Source organism: Microcaecilia unicolor, chromosome 6 (genome assembly GCF_901765095.1).
Source record: "Microcaecilia unicolor chromosome 6, aMicUni1.1, whole genome shotgun sequence".
Lineage (NCBI taxonomy): Eukaryota > Metazoa > Chordata > Amphibia > Gymnophiona > Siphonopidae > Microcaecilia > Microcaecilia unicolor.
Genome location: NC_044036.1, coordinates 284,126,160 through 284,151,040, shown reverse-complemented (window position 1 = coordinate 284,151,040; position 24,881 = coordinate 284,126,160). Strand labels below are relative to the sequence as shown.

Here is a 24,881-nt window from a genome sequence, read left to right as displayed (position 1 = left end):
ATATCTGAATTTAAGGAAGGAGGTCTCTTAAAAATCTATATGAGAAAGCTGTTGGAGAAGAGTGAAGGAGACCATGTAGGTTCATGTTTAAAAGCAGCCTGAAAGGGGGAGCAGCAGACTAGTGGGTTGAAAACCAAGAAAGCTAGGGTTTAAATCCTACTGTAGCTCCTCATGATCCTGGGCAAGTTTCTTAATTATCCGTTGCCTCAGGTACAAGTTTAGACTGTGAACTCTCAGGGGCGAAAACCTAGTGACATAGACAAACATTCAAATTTGGAGGGGTCTGAGCCTTCTCCGGCAGCCAGAAATTCCCATGGCTCTTTCCTTGGGCCACTGCTCTGCAGCCCTCCACCCCCTTTGTTTGCTCACTTTTTGCGCTTGCGTGAAAACTGAGCATGTGAGGGTTGGGGTGGGAGGCTGCCGCCTGTGAGCATAGGGGAGTTTCTGGCTGTCAGAGGAGGTCTTCTTCTACTGGTAAGCCATAGCAATGGTGTCACAATTTGGGGGGGGGGGACGAGCCCAAAGTGGGTAGGCCCAAGTCACCCCCCCCCGTCCCCCTATGGCTATGCCACTAGAAACACCTACTGTACATGAATGTAACTCAACTTGAACTACTACTGAAAAGGCATGCGATGCAATTCTGTAAAACTGGTGCCTTGAGGTAAATGCCACTTAAATGCAGCAAATGTACCATTAATTGACAGGCACCTGTGTGCACTAGGCTCTATTTTATAAGGTAGCTACTACGTGCCATAGCATCTAACTGCAAGGGTGTATGCACATGAGTGGAGCATGGGTGGCTTATGGGCATATCTCCCAGTTATGTGCATAATTTATAGACTACTACAAATTTAATGCACTTAAGCATTCCAGCTTATGCCTGCCATTGACATGGCATAAGAGGGCACACCAATGCCATCATTATGCTAGTACATAACAGAGACTTGGAATTAGGGCGCCAGACTGCGGTGCCAATTTATAGAATTGCTTCGATGAACTAAAGCCAGAGCAGTGTGTTTCTATGACTGATCAATGGACTCCGTGGGATAGATCATTTGTTCTTTTTAAATTAGAGTTGAAGCATATAGACAATCGAGCCTCTCTTTTTTTGTGCAGAACACTTCTCTTTGAGCATCCAATGCAATGAGAACCACTGGGCTATGGCATCTTTGATTGAAGCTACCCAAGATTTTCCCTCAACTTATAGCTCCCTACCCATTTCATTGCATTGACAGACCATAACTTCTTCCAGAATTCCACATGCTTATATCTTGGGTCCTGCAGTGTCAATTAAGCCTTTTGATGCACAGAGCAACATTCTATGGATTAAACTATGCATTTTGTTTCAAGATAAATAGGATAATTTACAAAAGCTACTCACCATGACACACCAACCTTTAACCTCATTTTCATGGAGGTGTTTCTGGGATGGGGAACAACGTTATGTGATTTTGTATCTCAAAACTACCTGCACTAGTTTGGCTGAGAAAAAGGAGGTGTAGACCTCTGCTCTGCTACTTTTGATAGATTGTAATTATCACAAATTTAAGCTAAATCTGTGAATAACAATACATATAAAGACTGAACTCTGAGTGAAACATGAATCAAGCAGAATCAAAAGAAGCCATGTGTCACTTTCACTGTAAACTTCCATGCCATATACTTATACACCAGAAATAGTTCCTGTGCTATCCAGTGATTTTCATAATTAGCAACTGGAGTGATCAAGATCTGAAAGCTTTAGATGAATGAAAAAGGTACTTTTGGTGGGAACATGATGGTTCTGATGGGGGGGGGGGGGGGGTGAGAGGTCAGATTACAGAGTTGGCCAACTTGGAACGCCCTAAGTATAGCTCTAAGACAAGACAAAAATTATTTTTCAAGATTCTGTTTCCAAATTTAAAAAATAGTTTTGAGGACTGTCATACAGAAGCCTGTGGGTTTGATTCACAGCTCCAATGTTTCACTCCTTGGGTTTGATTCATAGCTCCGGTGTTTCACTTCCTTGGTGAGGGCCTTGGAGATGACGTGGAGACAGTGTTCACAGCTCCTGGGAAGGATGGTGTACTGATTGTGCACAATGATGACATCTAGTGGCCGTATGTAGGGCCCATGATTGCACAGGTTTGGAAGGAGCCCTGGTATGTGGCCTCTGCCCCAGGAGCTGCACTGCAACAACTGGACTAAAGTATGTTGGAACTGGGTTATAAAATAAGGAAGGGAGGGGAAATCTCTGGGTAGCCGAAAATAAATATCCCATCCCTGATTCTCACTGAACTAGAAATTCAAAGGTGGTGGCAGGTTAAAAAAAAATTAGTTTCACTGTATTGTTGAAATACACTGCTGTATTCTTTAATAACAACAGAGAGGAAGAAGTAGTCAATTAGAGAAACCCATTATCAGGTGCTTGGGAATTCCCAGTATCTAACCATTTGTAAAGAGGCCTGGTATATTTTAAGAGCCATGTATATATTGATATATTCCTGGGTAAATTTATTTTTTATTTAGATTTTGCTCATACCTTTTTTGGTAGTATCTTAAGGTGAGTTACATTCAGGTATACTAGGTATTTCCCTGTTGGGCTCACAATCTAAGCTGGTACTGGAGGCAATGAAGGGTTAAGTAACTTGCCCAAGGAGCAGCAGTGGGATTTGAAGTGGGCACCTCTGGATACCAAGACTGGTGATCTAACCACTAGGCCACTCCTCCACTCCTCCAATGGGGTTTTGAAATTGCCCTCACTATATGTATGTATCTGTAACAATGTATATATCCATATTTGTATACATACAGGGCTCATTTTAAGGGGGATACCTGGTAGTACTGAGTATCAGCACCATGGTCCCTAAGTATTAATGAATGAGCCCAGGTTCTGCGTATCGCAAACACACACAGAGAGTGTGCTCATCAGAGAAGACATGCCATTAGCCAATCCCTGCAGGACCCTGGGAGAAATCTATGGATTTCCACCTGCCCACAGGAGAATGTAGAGGTTCATGCTGCAGTCAGCACATAATAACCCAGCCTGGAAACATGGGAGACACAGACTACCGAGACCCAGCTGTCCAGACAATAAAGATAGGGGAACGCCTTTTTGCTTTAGATTAGCGATAACTTTGTATTTTGCACAGTACAGGAGGGAATACATTTCTGTTTCTGGTTCTCTAGTACTGCACTGCATGCAGAGTCTGGTTTCTTGGAGTGTCCAGTTCAGTTTTTGTCTGCACATTTCTATTTCCAATTTGTTCTGTAAATGGTGAGGCTCCATCCATGTTCTGCATATGGTTGGGACTAAGGCTGGGTATTTTGAGAGCATTTAGTTTCCATTCAGAGGCTTGTAGCAGTCCAGCTTGTTCTCTTTTCCCAATCAGAGATGTCTTGTAAGAACTAGCATAATATTTCCAATGTTGCTTTTTTTTTTTATTATAAACTATGTGGCCATTAGCAAGGAGACAGTGAGCATTGTGGGGTGGATCTTTGGCTGGTCATGCCACCTATTAAGAACAGCCATGCATGCATTGTGTTGATGGGCTGGGTTGAATGTGACCACAGTGGAAGATTAATTAGAATGTCAGTGTTTAGGAAGTCTTTTAGAACAGCAATTTCAGATTGACGGTTTTGTAAGTGTGGGAGGGTGATATTGAGGTGATCATGATTATTGAGTTTAATTATCAAAATCAGAAGGGGGTTTAAGGGGCAGAAAGGTAATAGAGGGTGGGGCACACAAACCTTAAGGTTCACCTAGAGTGCCTATCCCCCTTGTACCAGTCCTGTGGTCTAGAACATACCAAAGGATCACCTCTCATTCCCTGATGGTGATCTTTCCAAGCCTATCAGAGAGCTGTGCTGACAGCAGCTATGTGATTGGCTAAGAAGTAGTGGCAGAGATGATGAGGTGCTTAGAAAGTAGGGTGTTCCACTTAGCAAGACAGCCATCAATGATAGAAAAATATCTTTTTATTTATTATTTTGAAACAGCATCAAGAACACACTTGATTACAGAACAGCACAAGTTAGAAATTTACAAATAACTCAAAATAATTCAAAGAAAAAGAGCATGTCATGTCAGTCCACAATAAAGCAGGGGTTAAGGAAACAAACAACCAGGCCCAGATGCACAAAGCCTAATGAGCCAGTAACGTGGTTTGTATACCAGTTCTAGCTGGTTTAGCGAATAAGGAGTAAAACGAGAAATGCACAAAAGGGTTCTCCGAGCTCTTTTTCTATGATGGTAGCAGCTAATGAAAACGGAATGCAAAGCTATTATAATCAGCTAATTACTATACAAATGTTCATGCAAGGCGATGCACAGCCATTGCCAACCCAATGCACAGAAGCAGTCCCTAGCTTTACTGAGGAAAACTTAACGGGTGGTCGGGAGCTGTCGGTACTGTATATGACAGCCAAAACAGTAAAGGGAAGGGGTGTTTTTTTGTATATCTATAGTTAGCATGTGTCATTTTCTTGCAAATTTTTTTTTCTCCTGGTAATGGGCCACTAAAACGGACATCACAATGCACATGGTACATTTTAGTCATCACTTTTTAAATCGATTGCCTACCTTCCTTTTCTTCTGAAATCAACTGTTCTAGCATGATTGAGAACCCAGGGGTGGGAAGCAGTTGAAAGTTTTAGGATCTGCTGCTGCCTCCCCCCCCCCCCCCCCCCCCCCCCAGGAGACTGCAGTGCATATTATTGCTCCGTTTTATCTGATTTCAGGTTCTGGTCTGTCCATGAGCTCAGAGTAGCTGTGCCTACACAATCCTCCATGCCACCATTCTTCTTCTGCCTCCACCGCTACATTCCCAAAATCGTTTGACTGAGCACCACAATCAGCAAGTGCAGGGTCCTGGCATCACAGTTTTTGAAAAGGAACAAAAAACAGCTACACCGGCTTTCATACACGCAGCTTGTCCGTGTGTATAAGAGCCATCTGTAGCATGCACAGAGCAGCCACGCTCGTGCACATGCTCAGTTGGCTGACTGGCTTCCCCTATATTGCATGCAAATGAGCTTGGTCGCAAAAGCAACAAGCATTTCATTTGCATGTGATTCTCTTTGGGAATCCATCTGTATTTTCAAATTGGTAATATTTAATGATTTGAAAATACGGATGGATTCTTAACGGGGATTTTAGTACATCTGGGCCCCAGGGAAGTATGAAATAAGAAATGGAAAAAGGATAGTAGCCTAGATACATGAGTGTCTTTTCATTAAAAGATTATTTTCTCCATTTAGGAATTTATTTAGCTATATATTAATGTTGTACTACCACAGGGAAGAGGGCAAGGCGTTTTAACTCTGCTGACTTTTGAATTGACCAAGTTGCAGAGTCTCTTTAGGAGAATGAGAGGGGGATGTTAAAAAGAAAGCATGAAGCAAGCACATAGCAGACAGATTTTGTTATAGAAGTCATCTGGCACAATTTAAAATGCTTGGATCATTTTTAAGAACTAGATTTCCAAAAGATAATGAGAAACATATTGTCTCCTCTTTGTGCTGAACCTAGAATCTGTGAGCCTGTAGCACAACACTACACATAGCAACATAGCAGATGATGGCATAGAAAGACAAATTGATCCATCCAGTTTGTCCAGTTATTCCAATTCATTCAACAAGGATATATTTATCCTCTTGGATTTTATTAATTATTTAACCCTCAGGCTCAAAGTAATATAGAAAACAAATACAAATAGTGGCTTTATATGATTTAAAGCAGAAAAACAATGTAATAAATGCAAGTAATAATTTTCAATGTATATAACAGCATCCTATAGCATAGAATAACAGCCATAAAATCAAGGTTAAATATGGTAAAAACTATGGAAGACATATAGGGGCCCTTTTATAAAGCAGTGGCAGAGCTATCACCGCTTTGCCATGTGCCAGATTGGGACTACTGCTGGACTACTGCAGGAGCCTGGTGGTAGTCCCTATCCCCAGCATGCACCATTTCCAATACTACAAAAATATTTAGTAGGCAGAGCTCTGAAATCTCAATGCATGGTTGAGGCGATGCTACAGGGATGAGAGATTTAGATTTCTTAGGAACTAGGCAACATTCTGGGGAAGGGGGGGCTATTCTTAAAGGATAGGCTCCACCTTAACTGGGATGGAACCAGACTGCTGGCTCTAACATTTATAAAGAAGACAGAGCAGCTTTTAAACTAAAACTGGGGTGGGGTGGGATCCAACAGTTGCTGAGGAACACATGGTTTGGAGTGAGATATCTGAAGGATACTATCAAAACAGGAAAGTTGGAGAATCCAGAAACAGAGGCTGCAACAAAGGTGAAAGCCAAGAGCTATTGTAAAGAATAAAATTACAGAACACATAGACAAACATGATCTAATGGGAAAGAGTCAACATGGATTCAGCCAAGAGAAATTTGCCTCACTAATTTGCTTCATTTCTGTCAAGGAGTGAATAAACATGTGGATAAAGGTGAGCCAGTTGATGTAGTGTATCTAGATTGTCAGAAAGCTTTTAATAAAGCCCCTTATAAGAGACTCCAGAGAAAATTAAAAAGCAGTGGGTTAGGAGACAATTTCTGTTGTGGATTGGGAACTGGTTAAAAAGATGGAAACTAGAGGGTAAGGTTAAATGGCCATTTTTTTCAATGGAAGAAGGTGAATAGTGGAGTGCCACAGAGATCTGTTCTGGGACCAGTGCTTTTTAACATATTTATAAATGATCTGGAAATGGGAACAATGAGTGAGGTGATTACATTTGCATAACTGATGGTTCTCTCTGGAACCCTGCACAAGTGCACATCTGAAAGTGTCAATGCTGAAAAATCTATGGAAATCTTACCTTCCACCTTCCTAAAAAAATAAAAAGATGTGATTGCTGGTTCTACAGTCACTGCAGGCCCAAGAAACAGAAGCCAGGCTTAGGAATAAAACTCTAATTTCCTATAGAGGAGTGGCCTAGTGGTTAACACACCAGTCTTGCAATCCAGTGGTGGCAGGTTCAAATCCCACTGCTGCTGCTGCTCCCTGTGATCCTGGGCAAGTCACTTAACCCTCCATTGCCTCAGGTACAAACTTAGATTGTGAGCCCTCCTGGGACAGAAAAAGATCCAGTGTACCTGAATGTAACTCACCTTGAGCTACTACTGAAAAAGGTGTGAACAAAATCTAAATAATTAATCTAACAATGCTAGTAATTAGACTGTCATCTAACCTCCTGTGTTCACAAGAACAGATCCCCAGACAGATGGGGAAATCATTTGAGGTTGAGGCTATTTTTATGAACATATTATAGAATTTTGATTTACATTTTTTCCTACTCAGTACAATGTTCCAAAATAATAAATACAAAAAGAACATTATTCATGGCTGCATCATATAAAGGTTTGGTTTGGAATGGTTGAACATGCATGTCTATTTTATATGTTCAAAGTGGATTCCCTATTTTTTCTTGTTCTAAGGCACAATTCAGATTCAAAGTGGTTCTCCACTATGAGGAATGAATGACCGGAATAGGCAAGAGTCCAGAGAGAGGCCAACTGCTCCACTGCAAGGTCTTGGTGTCAACCAAAGGCCCAGGATGTCTGGTTTATCTCTGCTAGCAGTTCACTGCTTTCTGTATTCTTTCTCTAACTGTTTTTCTGTTATTCAGCACACTTTACAGTGTATACCATTCAATAACTGCTTTTTAGCATTATACATAGTATAAACATTGACTGGTGAACCCTGTAAATTCTTATTGGTACCTCCTGCTTCCCCTGAATACTCAAAATCAACAATCTGCTCTGTAGGAAAGGCAGATCCTACTGGTAATTTTCCAGAGGATACCTAACTTTGATTCCAGGGATATTCAGTGGTATAGTTATTAATGTGGGCTACCATTAAGACGTATTATTTTACCACTAACTCATGCTATTTTAGCACAGACCCCATTCATTATTAGTAGTTAGATTTATTTAGATAAGCAAAAAGAAAGGTCATGAAATATGCTATAGGTTAGGCCTTTTTATTAGATAAAAAGTACATTTGTGACTTATTGTGAGCATTATAAGCCCTTCATCACCGTCTTTCTTGGCTCACTTTGCATTGATGGAGGCAGCATAGTCTCAAAAGCCAATCCAATAATAGGGAATAACATACATTTATCTAACCCTTCCGCACCTGGAAGGGACACCATTTTGCAAAGGTCTTCCTTCATTTTTTTGCCCATGGCATTGGTTCTTAAGGCATTCTCTATGTGATTTGCATGCAGCACAGATTCTGCATCTTCATGTTGTATATTTCTGTCCAAGAGATTCACCAAATTAAAAGTACATAAGGTACAAAGTGTCTTCAGTAAGCCCACTCTGTATTGAAAGACATGTAACATGGGTGATGCAGGGAATGCAGCACAGAAGCATTTTTGGAAGGGATTTGAATGCTTATGCCTGGAGATAAATAACTGCACTGTGAGTGGATATCTAAGTCCAGCCTCACTAGGCCATTCTTTTGTCCAGTTTCCCTTTTGATTATGTGAGCTGGATAATCAGGACATCGATTATCACACAAAAAAAACCTCCACCAGTTCACTAGGCTGCATTACACAAACTCTTCATTACTATGTCATGTAGACATGCCATCATAGCAAAGTGCTGAGGACACACAAAGGTCTGGTGTGAGAAAGTTTCCACTTTTGTTTATTTATATATGTGGATATATGGGCAGGTGTGTGCAGTTAACAAGCATAAGTGGGGCTTTAATTGGCACTTATGTGCTCAAGTACATTATGTACTATTCTATAAGGGTGTTTGTAAGTGCTATAGTGCATAAGTGCAAGGGGTGTACATGTGGGTAGGACAATTGCGTGTCTCCTACTTAACACAGCCACCTTATAGAATACTATAAGTTGTACGCTGCAGGGTGCACATAAGCCCACTTATGACAGCCATAGACTTGGCATAAGTGGGCATACCTAAATGTACATAAGTACATAAGTATTGCCATACTGGGACAGACCGAAGGTCCATCAATCCCAGTATCCTGTTTCCAACAGTGGCCAATCCAGGTCACAAGTACCTGGCAAGATCCCCAAAAAGTGCAATACATATGCTGCTTGTCCTAGAAATAAGCAGTGGATTTTCCCCAAGTCTATTTTAATAATGGTCTATGGACTTTTCCTTTATGAAGCCAGCCAACCCTTTTTTTAAACACCGCTAAGCTAACTGGTTTTACTACACTCTCTGGCAACAAATTCCAACTTATGTTAATATTTGATAACAGAATCTTAGTGCCAGGATGCCAGTATAGAATTGGTGCTCAGTGTACAGCACCAAGGTGACTAACTTGAGATGGTTTATGGTTCATGGTTTAATGAGCTTAATATACCACTTTTTGTAGAAAACGGCAAAGCGGTATACAAATTAAAATCAATTAATAAAAAGAAAGGAAAGGAACTACAATTTCAATAGGATAGAAAACATAGGGCAAACAGCAAATAAGAACAAAAAATAAATAGATAGTAAGAAATGGAATGAAAATAGATAGAAATGGAATGAAAATTAAGACTGTAGGTCAAAGGCAGAAGAAAATAGGTAGATTTTTAGAACATTCTTGAATTTAAGAAAGGAAAGCTCAAGATACAAGTGTTTTGGAAGTGAGTTCCAAAGAGATGGTGCCAGGTAGAACAGGGCCGAGATGCTCAAGATGAGTCAAAGATACATTGGGAATGTGTAAATGACACTCATCAAGGCAACAAAGGGCACATGTGGGAGTGTAAGGGATGATAATTGAAGACAAATAAGCTGGAATTTCCAGCTGCAGTATTTTGTGAATTAATGTGAGAATTTTATAATTTATTTGGTAAGCTACTGGCAAAAGTGATGCTCTATCTGAAGGGGGTAACATGATCTATTGCTTAGAAATAATACAAGCCATTGCAAAGCTTTGCCAGTGATACTGACACTCTGAAATCAACGTACATAAGAATATAAGAATAGTCATACTGGGACAGACAATGATCCATCTAGCCCAGTATTCTGCTTCCAACAGTGGCTAATCCACCAGACAGAAACCCAAATAGTAGCAACATTCCATGCTAGTAATCTCAGGCAAGCAGTGGTTTCCCTATGTCTGTCTCAATAGCAGACTATGGGGTTTTCCTCCAGAAACTTGTCCAAACCTTTTTTAAACCCAGATACACTAACCGCTGTTACCACATTCTATGGCAATGAGTTCCAGAGCTTAACTATTCGTTGATTGAAAAACTATTTCCTCCTATTTGTTTTAAAAGTATTTCCATGAAACTTCATTGAGTGTCCCCTAGTCTTTGTACTTTTTGAAAGAGTAAAAAATTGATTTACTTCTACTCATTCTACACTACTCAGGATTTTTGAGACCTCAATCATATCTCTCCTCAGCTGTCTCTTTTCCAAGCTGAAGAGCCCTAACATCTTTAGCCTTTCCTCATATGAGAGGATTTCCATCCCCTTTATCATTCTGGTGGCTCTTCTTTGAACCTTTTCTAATTCCGCTATATCTTTTTTGAGATACAGCGACCAGAACTGAACACAGTAGTCAAGGTGAAGTCACACGATACAGAGGCATTATAGTATTCTCAGTCTTTTTACCATCCCTTTCCTAATAATTCCTAACATCCTATTTGCTTTTTTGGTCACCACTGAACACTGGACAGATTTTAGTGTATTGTCGACAATGACACTTAGATCTTTTTCTTGGGTGCTAACCCCAAAGGTGGATCCTAGCTTCATGATCTGGATTGTTCTTCCCAATGTGCATCACTTTGCATAACAAAGGAATGATCCACTTGGTCAAATGTGGCACTTAAGTCCAGTGAAATGAGTAATGTAATTCTACCTTTGTCTAGAGCAGAGTGAAGATCACAAAGGAGACTGACTATGAGTGTTTCAGTACTGTGAAACTGACGAAATCCTGACTGTCAGGATGAAAAACATGGGTGTCCTCAATGTATTGAGAGAGCTCTTTCAGGAAGTTTAGAGATAAAAGAACGATTAGATATGGGACAGAAATTAGAGACAATAAATGAATCAAGGTTTGGTTTCCTTAGAACAGGATGTACATTGGCATGTTTCCAAAGAGTGGGACAAACTCCACTTTCAAGGCTGTTATTAACCCTAGCCAAAGCTAAAGGAAGGAGACCATGCCTTGGGATTTGAAGCCAGGAAGAAAGGATGATGTCTTGGGAACAAGTAGTAACTCGAACTGACTGCACCAGTTTCGTGAACTGAGATAGCGGAAGGAAGCTAAAGACGGACAGAGAAGAGGTAAAAACTAGGGATGAGAGGGAGTCAGAGACATGAGAACTCAAAGCAGGGGAAATGGCAGGATGGGATGATCATATAGCTTTCACCTTCACTAAACAATAATCTGCAAAGTCAGAAGCTGACGGATTGGTGTAAATACTGGTGCCCAAGTTATGAGGCCCTTTTACTAAGCTGCGGTAAAAAGTGGCCTGCGCTAGTTTGGGCAAGTGAAATAGACGCACACTGGGCCTTTTTTTTTTTACTATGGCAGATAAAAAGGCCTTTTTAAAATATGGGCAGTAAATGGCCGTGAGCTAATATTAAAAGTAGCGTGCACCTATTTACTGCCTGAGCTCTTACCGCAACCTATTTACTTGGTGGTAAGGGCGCACGTACTACTCATGTGGTAATCAGGCAGCAGGCAGCAATATGGCTGCATTGCCAATTACCACCAGGAACACCCCCTGTGGTAAAAAATATAAAATTATTTAGCTGCACATGCCAACTTTGGGACTACGGACGGGTGTCTATGCTACCCCAGCGGTAGGGTCGATTTGGCATATGCTACCCACACGGTAGCCCCACCACAGCTTAGTAAAAGGGCCCCTATGTGCGCTGAGGCCATATTTATTTATTTATTTATTTGTTGCATTTGTATCCCACATTTTCCCACCTATTTGCAGGCTCAAAGTGGCTTACAATTTCCGTCATGACATATGCCATTTCAGAGTGCAGATACAATTGGTAATATAAATAGAAACATGGATGATATAATGAACAATTAGGTACAAAAGAGAAGAACATGCAACTGGTATTACATATTGAACATGGAATACATAATAAATTAGGCAATACTATATAGGAAGAAAATAATCTAATTGTTAAGTATATGGTGGAGAATTACAGTCCCATTATGAATCATTATGGTATGTCATGTTAAAGAGATGTGTCTTCAGAGCTTTACAGAAGTTAATTAGATTTTGAATCATTTTCAGGTCAAGAGGTAAAGCATTCCACTTTCGCGAACTCAAGTTTGTGGGGGTGTGCCTTGACAATTTTAGTGCCGTATAAGTGTGTTGTGAGTATATTCTATAATTATAATTATGTGCAACTTTTTGGAATGCTCCTGAACATCCCCTTGTGAGTTACGCACTGGTAGAGTTAGACACCATGCCTTATAGAATAGTGTACAGCCAGGCGCATGCGCAAATATAAATGAGTGTCAATTAACTTCAATAATTGGTTGTCAGCACCCAATTATTGATGGTTAAGAGCTGGTTACTCAATTAAATTGTGCACAGAAATCTGGGTGACATATACAGAACCTGGGGGTTTGCAGTGGCGTAGCAAGGGCGGGGCGGTGGGGGCGGTCCGCTCTGGGTGCACGCTGCTGGAGGGTGCAGAGAGCAGCCACGCGCCTGTGAGCTCCTCTGGTTCCCTGCTCCCTCTGCCCCAGAACAGGTTACTTCCTGTTCCGGGGCAGAAGGAGCAGGGAGCCGACAGGCGTGGGGCTGCTCTCTGCACCCTCCAGCAGCCAAGAATGCACCCAGGGGGGCTTGATATGCTGGGGAGGGGGGTGTCATTGCGCGGGGGGGGGGGGGGTGTTATGCTGCACCCCGGGGGGGGACGGATGCCACTGCACCCGGGGGGGGGGTGCACAGTGGTGATCCGCCATGGGTGGCAGCAGACCTAGGATCACCACTGGGAGTTTGTCTTTATCTCTGTTTCTTCACAGGAGTTGGTATTAACACTAATTAATCATAGTAGCCAGAGCCACTTGACCCATCCAGTTCATCCAATTCCCTCTGGTAACCGGGTCACAGCAGATCTTATTGCTCACATACATGGATTTGAACTTATGTTAGTTTATTAATTTGGACTCAATGCTGAAGTGTTTTACAGTCCTAATTAAAAAAATAATATATATATATATATATATATATATATATATATATATATATATATATATATATATATATTATTGATTAAAAAAATCTTATAGCCTGCCTAACTCTAATTCTAATCAGTTACAAAATACATACATAATAAAAATAGAAGACATTAAAAAAATGTCAATAAAAGCAACCTGAGTGATAATATTTCACATATCTTAGAAGCACCACACATGTTAAGGAAAATCAAAAGAGTGAAACAAAGATAAAGAACTATTATATCACACAAGCATAATTAACTATAACAATCATAATTAGACAATTAATAAGCAAAGCATAAAATACAATCTAATGATGGATAAAATTATTAATATCTCTGTTACGATAACAGACAACACTGCCTCTTATATTCTTCAGAACTGGGCAACAATGAGCACAAAGGCTATCCTAGTTCTCGAGATTCCTTCCTTGTCTCCTCAGAGAATTCTAATTACACTCCAGATTTTAGGGTAGGATGAAAAGAGGAAGAAACAGGTAGAACCCCCCCCCCCCCCCCCCCCCCCGCAATACATCAGTGCAGAAAGTATCACTTCTTTGCAAAATCTGCGACTCAGGATATGGGAACAGTGAGGACAGCTTGGCAGGGATGGGACAGTGCAGAATACAGTGTTCAGTTTAAAGGACGAGAGAATGGAGAAACTATCTCGGTACTTCAGGAGCCCGACTTTCTGCTCCCTCGCTTCCCTGTCACTTTGCTGGCTTCTCAGTTTAAGCTTGCCGCCCGACTAGTCTCCTCAGCACCGTCCTGCCTATTCCTGCCTATAGTTGGAGGAATTAACTTGGGAAAGAGATCAAGGCACTTAAAAAAAAAAAAAAATCAGAACATGCCACACAATCTCTTTCTTTTCCAGCCTCCCATTAGCTTTCAGAACTTTTCCCTCCTCCTCCCCCTCCTTTTTCCTGATCTCCAGCAGAAGAGGGCCGAGCTCAAGAGCTCCCACCCACCCTCATTTGCTGTCTTTTCTCTCGATTTGACGCTCTTTGCATCTGCCTTAAAAGGTTTTCACTCCTTGATCCATCTGGAAGGGGGCATCACTACAGAAGGACAACCCCAGAAGGACCAGACGGAGAGGGAAGGAAAGGCAGGAGAGCGGGGAGAGAAAGCAACAAGAAGGATCTGGGGTTTCCTACCAAAATTAAAAAAAAAAAAATACAATTCCCCTTTCCCCCCTCCCCCCAAAAAGTATATTTATATATATATCTATCTATACCCCAGCAACAGAAAACACACACTTATGGCTTCATAAGAGTTGCAAGTTTGGGAAGGGGGCTTGCCCTGTTTTCTTTTCTTTTTCCTCTTTGGGTTTGCACATCAAGATCTGCAGCTGTGACACCATTTTTTAAGAAGCAAAGGGAACTGAGCCCCCTGCTCTGGTGGAGACTATGGGCATGGATACACACACAAGGTGGAAAAGGAGAAGCTGGATACGGGACTGCTTCCTCATTGTAATAATATCCCTCTATCTATTTTCATACAGCAGTGCGGGTAAGACCAGCTTTAAACTTTGTTTTATTTTGTTTGTGGGCTTTTTTGTTGTTGTTGGTTTTGGTAGAGGTTCAGTGTCATCACAGGTCGCCGGCTGTCATTTATGCGCAAAGGAAAAGTCATTTTCCAAGTTTGTGTGCATTGAAATCATCAGCCCACTGAAAATGTTTCAGCTGGCCAAGTAATTCTGAATACCATTTGTACTGGGGCCCATGAAAGGGAGTAACCTGGTCTGTCTTTTCTCGGTAAAGTTTCCTGAAACGTTAAGGAACCAAATGTAAGGGTGTCTTAGGATATTAAGGTTTGCTTTCAAAGTTGGGAGCAGTTTTGCAGCTGCTGTTATTCATGTCTTGATCAGTTGCAAAGATTTTTTTTTTTGGTACTTTTTTTCCCCTTCGGGAAAAGTGTCTGCCTTCTGCTCTGCCACGGAGGATGGAAGCGACTCTGCACAGCACAGGAAAAGTCAGCAAACGCCCACTCCCCGCCTTCCTCCCTCTTCCCTGCCCTCCCCCCATTCCTATAGAAACCTTGGAAATGAATGCCCCCTAAAGTGTGTGTGTAGTACTACTGTCAGAATACTTAACCTGGCTCTTCAATAGTGTTACTAAATTTCTCTGTACCAAAACCAGCCCACAGAAGCTTTGGCTGCTACTATTCTGTCAAATGGGAGCGTATTTTTGTATTTGGTTAGGGAAGATTGCATTATGTGAACAAAATATGCAGGAAGCCTAACACATCACCTATAGCCAGCATCTTTAGAACAATATTTTCTAAATATATATTTTTTTGCAATAGCATTGTTAAGTGATGGGGGAAAACTGTAATTTGGGGGATTGTTTTGTTGTTACCTGTGCAAGATTTAACTTAAAAGAAGGTATAAGGTAGCCAAGCAGCCTTAGCTATATAGTTGAAAAGTACAGAACATTTTTTGATAATTATCTGAAAACGGTCCTGTACCAACCAGAAATTCCACTTTAAGTGAAGTTCTGTGGACCATTTTTTTGTACCAGAGCCAAAATTGGTATTATCTGTCCCAAAGTGTGCTGCCTGCAAAGGCTTAATCTTAGAAAAATAAAAGTGTACAAATGAGCTCTTTGTTGCTGCTAATCATCACCACACCGCCCTTGGGTTGTCTGAAAGAGTTGTTACTCTGTCTTGTGGGCTTCAGGTTAGCATTCCTGTGTCAAGGATCTGATATTGATTCAAGGAGAAGGGACTCGCACAGTGACTGCAAGGACTCTGTCCCCAAATCAGTCATAATACGATGGAAGATGTTTCTTTTTCTTCCTAGTTGTAACACCGATAGGCTTTTATTTAAGCCGCTGAGTACTTCACACTGGGCCAGATGTACAAACCACTTTTCTCAAAGACACTTTGGCACTTCTGATATATTTCTGTGTTTCCACCTCTATTATTAATTTTATTAATCTGTCGCTCATCCCCTTACTTGTGTCATCACTATCTGTTGCTTTGAAAAAGGCGGTGATGTCACAGGCGGTGGGATGAATTTTGTCTCACACAGATGCCTTAACACAGATTGAGTTGAAACAGTCAGAGTATACAAAAAGTTGGACTTGAATCATTGTCAAATATGACAATGTTCAAGCCAGCACACTGTGCTGTGCTGTATGTCAGGGATTCACAGAGCCTACAGCTATTTTTTTTTAAGCCAAACCTCTTGAAAGGGAGCTGGAAGAACAGTAGTACCATGCACATATGGTCATACCAGGTGCATGCAGTGTTGTACAGAGACATATAAGAGAAAGACTCCATCCCCTAAATCTTGTAATTCAGTCAAGAAAAAGTAAGGCAGACAGATGAAAAGCAACCAAGAAGCTTTGAGCTAAAATAGCAAGGCCATGACTGAGAAGAATTAAACTACTACTTATCATTTCTATAGTGCTACAAGGCATACACAGTGCTGTACACCATACACAGAAAGACAGTCCCTGCTCAAAGAGCTTACAATTTATTTTTGTTACATTTGTACCCTGTGCTTTCCCACTCATGGCAGGCTCAATGTGGCTTACATATTGTATACAGGTACTTATTTGTACCTGGGGCAATGGAGGGTTAAGTGACTTGCCCAGGGTCACAATTTGCTGCCTGTACCTGAACTGGGAATTGAACTCAGTTCTTCAGTTCCCCAGGACCAAAGTCCACCACCCTAACCACTAGGCCACTCCTCCACTACCCAATCTAGATAAGACAGTTAAACAGACAGAACAATAAGGGTAAGGGCATAAAGAGGTGAGGATAAAAGGACAGGGCAGGTGAGTGGTGGTTAGGAGTCAAAAGCAGTGGTAAAGAGGTGGTTATAGGTAGACATAATTGGAGGATAGTAAAATATGATGTTGGAGTATATAAATATTTAAAGGGGAACTCTGTTAAGTATATTGTTAGTAGTAAGTCTTTTCTTATTTAGTGTAAACAGATACAGAATACCCAACTCATTTCTATGTAGGAAACTGAGAAATGGACTCCATTCATTAGCAGCTCTGGACACCATCTTCAGTATGAAGGATGATTATGCTGGTGTGCCTGTTCTCTCAGCTCTGCTTTCCTCTTTGCTTCTCCTGGGCTTTTGGATCAAAACCATTGTTTAATATCTTTGTCCCAGACTTCTTCTCTCATGCACTGTGGCTCTTGATTAGCTAATATGAAAGCAGAACCTCTGAGTACAGAGCCAGCATCTATCGATTCTTTAAGATGTTCACCCAAGGACACACTAACATGACTACTTTCTTTCTTTAGAGCTTGTATTGTTTTGTTTTCTATAATTGATACAAGTCTGAGATAGTTTTTGAGCATGATCTGTACACTCTACTTCAAAAGCAGACAGGCAAATAAATATTTCAAGTGAGGAAAACCAAGAAGGGTGAATTCATAGCACAGTAACTCAGCAGTTGGTAGTCAAAGGCCTCTTGCCCTGCCCCCCAGCTGGTCTGTTTGCCCCTTTCCTATACTTTCTGGTCATCTCTCATCACTGCACTCTGAATCTGTCTCAGCTACGATAAACAGTAATTTCTTTCTTTATCAGACGGTTCCAAAACTCTTGACCAAATAAGACGTAATACCCAGGTTTACCATCCTGTTTCATAGCTACTCTTGCATCTTTTCTGGGTCAGAAGTTGCTAGAGCTAAAGGCTACCTGGGAATGCCATCTGGCCACCCTATGCCTTGCCTTAAGAGAAAAAGTTTTGAAGGAATATTTAGTTGATGAAGAACACTGGTCTCCTGATGAACTGAGATGAAATGAGAGGGGGAGGGAAGAAGGGAGGAGGTGGAGCCACAATAGAAAGAAAGGTATGGTACTATGTAAGCCACATTGAGCCTGCAAATAGGTGGGAAAATGTGGGATACGAATGTAGCAAATAAATAAAAAAGCAACACTGGGCTTCCAGGATTGGGATAATCGATGTCCTTCTTTATTGAGTGATGACCCAACAAGGGTCATCACTTAATAAAGGAGGACATTGATTATCCCAATCCTGGAAGCCCAGTGTTGCTTTTTTCTGTTTCTGTATTATTTTGTATGCTGTTTTACCCTCTCTTTTGTGACTGTACAAATAAATAAAATTAATTAATTAATTAATTTCTGCTGGCTGTCTCTAATTTATCCAATTCTGTAATTCCCCCTTTGCTTGTATTCTCATGTCATTAAAAAGATATGGACATGTGACATAAGTCTGAAAGCAATTGACATAAAAATAGATACTTTCAGCGTTGACTTGCCCAGAAATTAATGTATGGCTGTTTTTCATTAACAGAGGGACAATTAAAAATATGTAACTGTTTGAAGGTGTTCATTTGTGGGTTTTCTCATTTGGTCATTCTAAAAACCTTTTCACCAGAGATGGAGAGGGCCTCCTTCAGCAGTGATTTTGCCATAGGTGGGAAATAGGAAAAGGTCATTTTTGGACTGAACCCATAAGGTCATCGAAAGCTAGGGCTGGAGGGACCTCCTGAGGTCATCCAGTTCACTTCCATTTTGCTTCAAGGCAGGATCTGCTGTGCCTAAACTACTCCAGAGACGTGTCTTCTTAAAAATCTTTCACGACAAAGATCCCATTACGACCCAAGGTAACTTGTTCCAGTGTTAAACTTTCCTTATCATTAGAAGGTTCTTCCCAATGTCTACTTTAGATTTCCTCTGCTGCAGGAAGACATTTTGTCCTGTCTTTACTGGAGATGGAAAAAAAATCACCACTAACCACTAAGTAGAATTTATTGTAGTTTAACTTTCAAATGAAAGGCATTGTCTGTTTCCAGCAAGATCCCCATGGAAGCTTTGGCAAACACAAAGCAAAAGTTGAGATAGAGGTTGGTGACTAGAAGCCTGCTGCCACTTCAATTCGTATGCAGCATTGTTCGCATAAAATCAAAATGAGAAAAAATGGAATTGTGATGATTTTGTTAGTGTTAAGTGGCCCCTGAATTGTTTCCTTCTCAGAGAAATAGTGGTGTTTAAAGATTTTGTTAGCTTTCTCCTACAGAGCCACCCTACTATTATACATTTAAGTAAATCTGGCTGCTGCTGTATCAATCACAGTGTCACATGTAAAATATGAACATAGCATGAAGAAGGAGATTTATAAAACTGGGAGGGGGGAGGGATGAAAGATAGCCACATTAAAAGATGCATAATTGTTCTTTAAAAAATGACAAACTTAAAAGAAAATATGAAAACAGAAAGGAAAAGGAACATTGAGTTAAAGTCTAGAGAAAGAGAAATTTTGGTCTGGAGAATGCAGTGACAGAAGAAGTGCATGATCTGGTGTTAACTCCTCCAGAGTTTAGTTGAAGGCAGGTCCAGGATACCATCAGTCCTACAATGAGAGCTATACTGCCTGCAGGGCTCCAGCAGAGGGGGAAGTTGTTCCCAACTTAACAGAAAAAAAAATCCTGGAGCAATAATTCAGCAATAATTATTGAGATAGTTCAGCTCCACAGATGGTTTGGAAAGCCTACTTGATGAACTGGGCAAGAGAAGATTTTCAGGGGAATGTCCACAGTATAACCTCCTAAGTTGATGCACTTCAGTTCCCACATTTCTAGAGCCAGAATTGTCCATTTGTTTTGGTGTCTCTTTACAATGTCTGGCTACAAACTGTTCATTCTTGTAAAGAGCTGGAAGGCAGGCTGAAAGACTGATAGAGTAAGGGAGGGGGAGGGAGAGAGAGATATGGGAAGGAAGGGGAAGAAAAGAATAGAGACAGAGAAGGATGGAAGGAGGAGTCAGGGGAGAGAAACAGGACAACAGGACAAGAGGGGGAGATATTCATAGGGAGAGAGAGGAAAGGAAGACAGAGAAACATAGTAAAGAGGAGGCAGGTAAGAGCAGCACAGTGAAAGATATGGAGGAGAAGGAAGAGTGAAGAGCAAAGACACACTGGAGAGATTACAGAGATTGTGAAGAGAGGGATGAGCTAAGAGCAAGGTTATATAGTGATGGTAACAGTCACAAAAAAATTAAATGAAGAAATGGAAAATTGGATTCCTAGCAGGGACTAGCTAGGAGGAGGCTGATATTATGGGATGGGATGGAACTTGCAGGGCTGACAAGAGAGAAGAGTCACAGTAGGCAACCATTAGTAAGAAGAGACAAAACACGGGTGGAAGCAGCAGCAGTTGGGTAGGGTCAGATTTATTGTTATTGTGCCTCTAGGTGTGTATGGGGAGGGGAGGTGAGAGCATATACTTCAAAAGAGGGTATATACTCTCACCTGACTTTCCACTTCTTTCCCCCAGGTCTGACTCTTCAGTTCAGTCCTTCTTCTCCTGGCTGGCCCTCATGAGCCAGCTGTGTTATGCAACACACATGGCAGAAGTCAGTGCCCCTAGACTATTGCCTACTTGGCCTAATTAGAAATCCATGTCTGGGTAGGGACTTGATTAGGTCAGTGGCAGATTAAGGCCTTGAGGTGTAGTGAGGTTGAGCTGTGGACTAAGGCCTTGGGGTGGGAAAAGAGTTAACAGTTTATAACTTGAGTACCAGCTTCACTTGCATGGCAGACTGGGTGGGCCAAATGTCCCAAATCTGCCAACAGCTACTCACCTTTTCTGTTATTAAGTTCAGCACATTTGGAACTATGAGCAGAAGTATCAAAGGTTAGAGTTTCAACTTTACCTGCTGACCACTGGTGCCACTGCTACTGCTCACAATCAAATCTATGTTGCTATCAACCTTTCTGTACATATTTACCATAGGTCCAGTACATATCTGTGCATTGTGCTCCATTATTGTAGTGAATGCAGCTATTGTTCACTCTGGGTGAGTAGGACATGAATATGTCTAAAAACCGAACATGAAATGTGCATTTCCCGATGAACCCCCAGACCCTAGATGTCCAAATCAAGAGGGGCAGATCCCTAAATACTTCTGTTTCCATCAAAAGTACTCTAGCATGAAAGAGTGAGAAACACTTTACTCCTGAACCAAACTAAAGACATATTAATATGACACTGGAAAGAGTTACATCATTTGATAGTGATCCTCTTCAGGCTATAAACAAATTTACTTCAGGAGCTTCTGGAAGAAACAGCTGGAAATTTTGATGCTGTTCTTTGGTCTCTGTTGCTTTTACAGATGGATATTTTTTCAGTGGTCTAGAATGGATGAAAAATGATATTCTTTGGTTTTTGGCAAGTCCTGGCATTTTGTGTAGTGTTTTACCAAGAGAGAATGGAAAAATCCCATGCTAGGAGAAACATGAGCTGCATTGTTTTGGATTAATGTCACTTCTTGATATTAATGTACTAAGTACTTAAGGCTGGAAAATCTCCATCAGGCCTGCCATTCTTTACCACTGGTGTGCTAAAGAGAAGTCTTTTCTCATGTTGCCATCCATACTGGTTGTTAACTGTGCATAAAGAGGCTAGTCAAGATCCTGGTATAAATCTATTACTGATTAAACACATAGCTGTTTGCTCTTCTTCCTTTAACCTTCCATTTAAACTTGAATCAAATAAAATCTGCTTGTACAAGGTATTTATAATCATCTATATTCTGGTTTATAACTTAGTGGATCCATCTAGTTGCAGAGGTGTTTAACATCATAGGTGCTTTGATTTCTTGGCCTTAATGGCTGAAGATCATAAAATCCCTCTTTTCTCTTGGCATATTTATAGACTCATGTAATGTACTTTTTTACGTTGCAAGCAAGTTCTGCTTTGGGATTTTTTCATTACTGCACTGTAGTGATTTTTTTAATCCTAAGAGTCTGTGAAAGCCCTTGTTGAGGGCTCCATATGGAAACATTTTATCAGTTCAGAAGCACAAAGCACACATGGGTTTTAGAACCGAGTCAGAGGGTATAAATCAGAGTCCTCCACTGATTGTGGTACAAAGGAGCCAAACAAACGTCCAATACTGAGTTTTAAGACAAGCCACAGTCAGTTCCTGGGGCATGTTTGCCTGTTAGACTGTGGTTTGCTATGAAAATAAACAAGTTCCAAGTCTTGCAAGATAGAAAAGGCCTCTAAAAGCTGGTGTTGCTCACTTTGTGCAAGAGAGTGTCAACTCCATCCACAGGTCATTTAGTACTTCTCCAGTTCTTTATACTTCATCTTTTTTGTCACATATGCTTGAAATCACTATTGTACTCTGCCAGACCTTTTTCCATCTACATGTCTTCATGTAACAGACACAGTGGATACCTCAGAAGATCGTGTTGCACTGTTTGCTATGTAGATATACCTTTCCTTTGAAGAAACTGTTAAAGAAAAACATAATAGACCTATAATAAACCACATCTATCTACGTAGATATCTATCTATCTGTGTAGATGTCTAGATGTCTATCTACATATATGCCTAGATGTATAGACATTTATCTACGTAGATGTCTAGATGTCTAGACATCTATCTATGTTGATGTCTAGATGTCTAGAAGTCCATCTACATAGATGTCTATTGACTTAGACCTTTCCTTTGAAGAAACTAGTACAAGAGAAACATATAATAATTTGTCTATATAGATGTCTGTCTATGTAAATAGACACCTACAAAGGTAGACATCTATGTAGATAGACCTTTCCTTTGAAGAAAGTGGTGCAAGAGAAACATAATAAACCCATATTAGAACATGTCTATCTATGTAGATATCTATCCTATCTACGTAGACATCTATCTATGTAGACATCTATCTACTTAGACATTTTTATACGTAGATTATATAAATGTCTAGATGTCTAGACATCTATCTTTGTAGATGTATAGATGACTATACATCTTTCTATGTAGATGTCTAGAAGTCTATGTAGATATCTAGACATCTATCTACTTAGATATCTAGATGTCTATCTGCATAGATGTCTATATGTGTAGACGTTTATCTATGTAGATGTTGAGATGTCTATCTATGTAGATGTCTATCTACATAGACAGACCATTCCTTAAAGAAACTGGTACAAGAGAAACATAATAGACCCATAACAGACCAGGCCTATCTAAGAGAATGTCTGTCTAAGTCGATAGATATCTAGACCTCTACATAAATAGATGTCTAGACATGTAGACATCTATATAGATAGACATTTACATAGATAGATGCCTAGATGACTATGTAGATAGTCATCTATGTAGATAGAGGTCTACATAGAATAGACATCTAAGTAGATAGATGTGGTAGATATTGATCTACATAGGTGTCTAGACAGTGCTTGTTTTGTAGAAAAAAAGGTGCCGGTACTCATTATGGGCAGAGTCACCACATATGGCTCCATCCCTATGATAGCCACACCCACATTAGCCACACTCCTTATATCAGCCATGGCGCATATAAACAGACATCATTGAAAATATACTGGTATAGTAGAGAAACAATTACTTGTGATTTTTTTTCATTATAAATCATTTCTGTAAGATGTTACAGCTCCAGTATACCCAGTGCAAAATAAGACAGCAGATGTAAATTCTCAAATTGGACAAATTCCAAACACTAAAATGAAAATAAAATGATTTTTTTCTACCTTTGTTGTCTGGTGACTGTTTTCTATCCATACTGGTCCAAGTGACTGATTATGCTGCTCTCTATCTGTTCTCTTAACTCCGTTTCCAGGGCTTCCTTTCCTTTATTTCTTTACTTTCCTCCTTTATTCTTCCATGTACAGCATTTTGCCTCTCTCCCCGTCAACCCCTCCATCTGTCCATGTCCAGCAATTCTCCTCTATCTCCTGCTCTCCTCTCCATCCATTTCCAGCATTTCTCCTTCCTCCCCTGCCGTCTCATCCATGTGCATCTCCTTCCTATCTTACCTCCCCTCCATCCTTGTCCAGCATGTCTCCTCTCTCCCCTGCCCTCCCATGTCCAGCGATTCTCCTCTGTCCCGTCCTCTCCTGCCATCCATGTCTAGAGATTCTTCTCTTCCCCCTGCCATCCATGTCCAACGATTCTCTCTTCCCTGCCCTCCTCTTCCAGCAATGTCCAGCAATTCTCCGTTCCCTCCCCTCCCAGCAATGTCCAGCAATTCTCCGTTCCCTGCCCTCCCCTCCCAGCAATGTCCAGCAAATCTCTGTTCCCTCCCCTCCCAGCCATGTCCAGCAATTCTCCGTTCCCTGCCCTCCCCTCCCAGCAATGTCCAGCAATTCTCTGTTCCCTGCCCTCCCCTTCCAGCAATGTCCAGTAATTCTCCGTTCCCTGTCCTCCCCTCCCCTCCCAGCAATGTCCAGCAATTCTACGTTCCCTGCCCTCCCCTCCCAGCAATGTCCAGCAATTCTCTGTTCCCTCCCCTCCCAGCCATGTCCAGCAATTCTCCGTTCCCTGCCTTCCCCTCCCCTCCTAGCCATGTCCAGCAATTCTCCGTTCCCTGCGCTCCCCTCCCCTCCCCTCCCAGCAATGTCCACCACCAGTTCTCCATTCCCTGCCCTCCCCTCCCCTCCCAGCAATGTCCACCACCAATTCTCCGTTCCCTCCCCTCCCAGCAATGTCCACCACCAATTCTCCATTCCCTGTCCTCTCCTCTCCCATGTCCAGCAATTCTTGGACCTTTTTTTTGCCCCCTCCCCCCCCCCCCCCGGTGACATTCCCGGCGAGTCCTGACCTTACTTTTTTTTTTTTAAGATTCAGAACGCGCGAACGATGCAGCCGGCAGCGATTGAAAGAGGCTGTCTGGAGTCTGCGTCGGAGCTTCCCTCATTCTCTGCGAGTCCCGCCTTCGTTGTTACAACATCCTCTTTCCGCATATTCGGGACTCGCAGAGGGTGAGGGAAGC

The 24,881-nt window shown here is 41.3% G+C and overlaps 1 protein-coding gene across 1 annotated transcript in view; it reads left to right on the top strand.

The window, feature by feature from the left end:
• The first annotated feature begins 14,153 nt into the window (after positions 1 to 14,153).
• The window catches only part of COL5A1 (collagen type V alpha 1 chain), a 376,227-nt gene continuing 365,499 nt past the window's right edge, over positions 14,154 to 24,881 (top strand). Inside the window, 1 exon segment of the mRNA XM_030207658.1 lies at positions 14,154 to 14,668. Coding sequence (XP_030063518.1) covers positions 14,566 to 14,668 — 103 coding nt within the window. The 5' untranslated portion in view covers positions 14,154 to 14,565.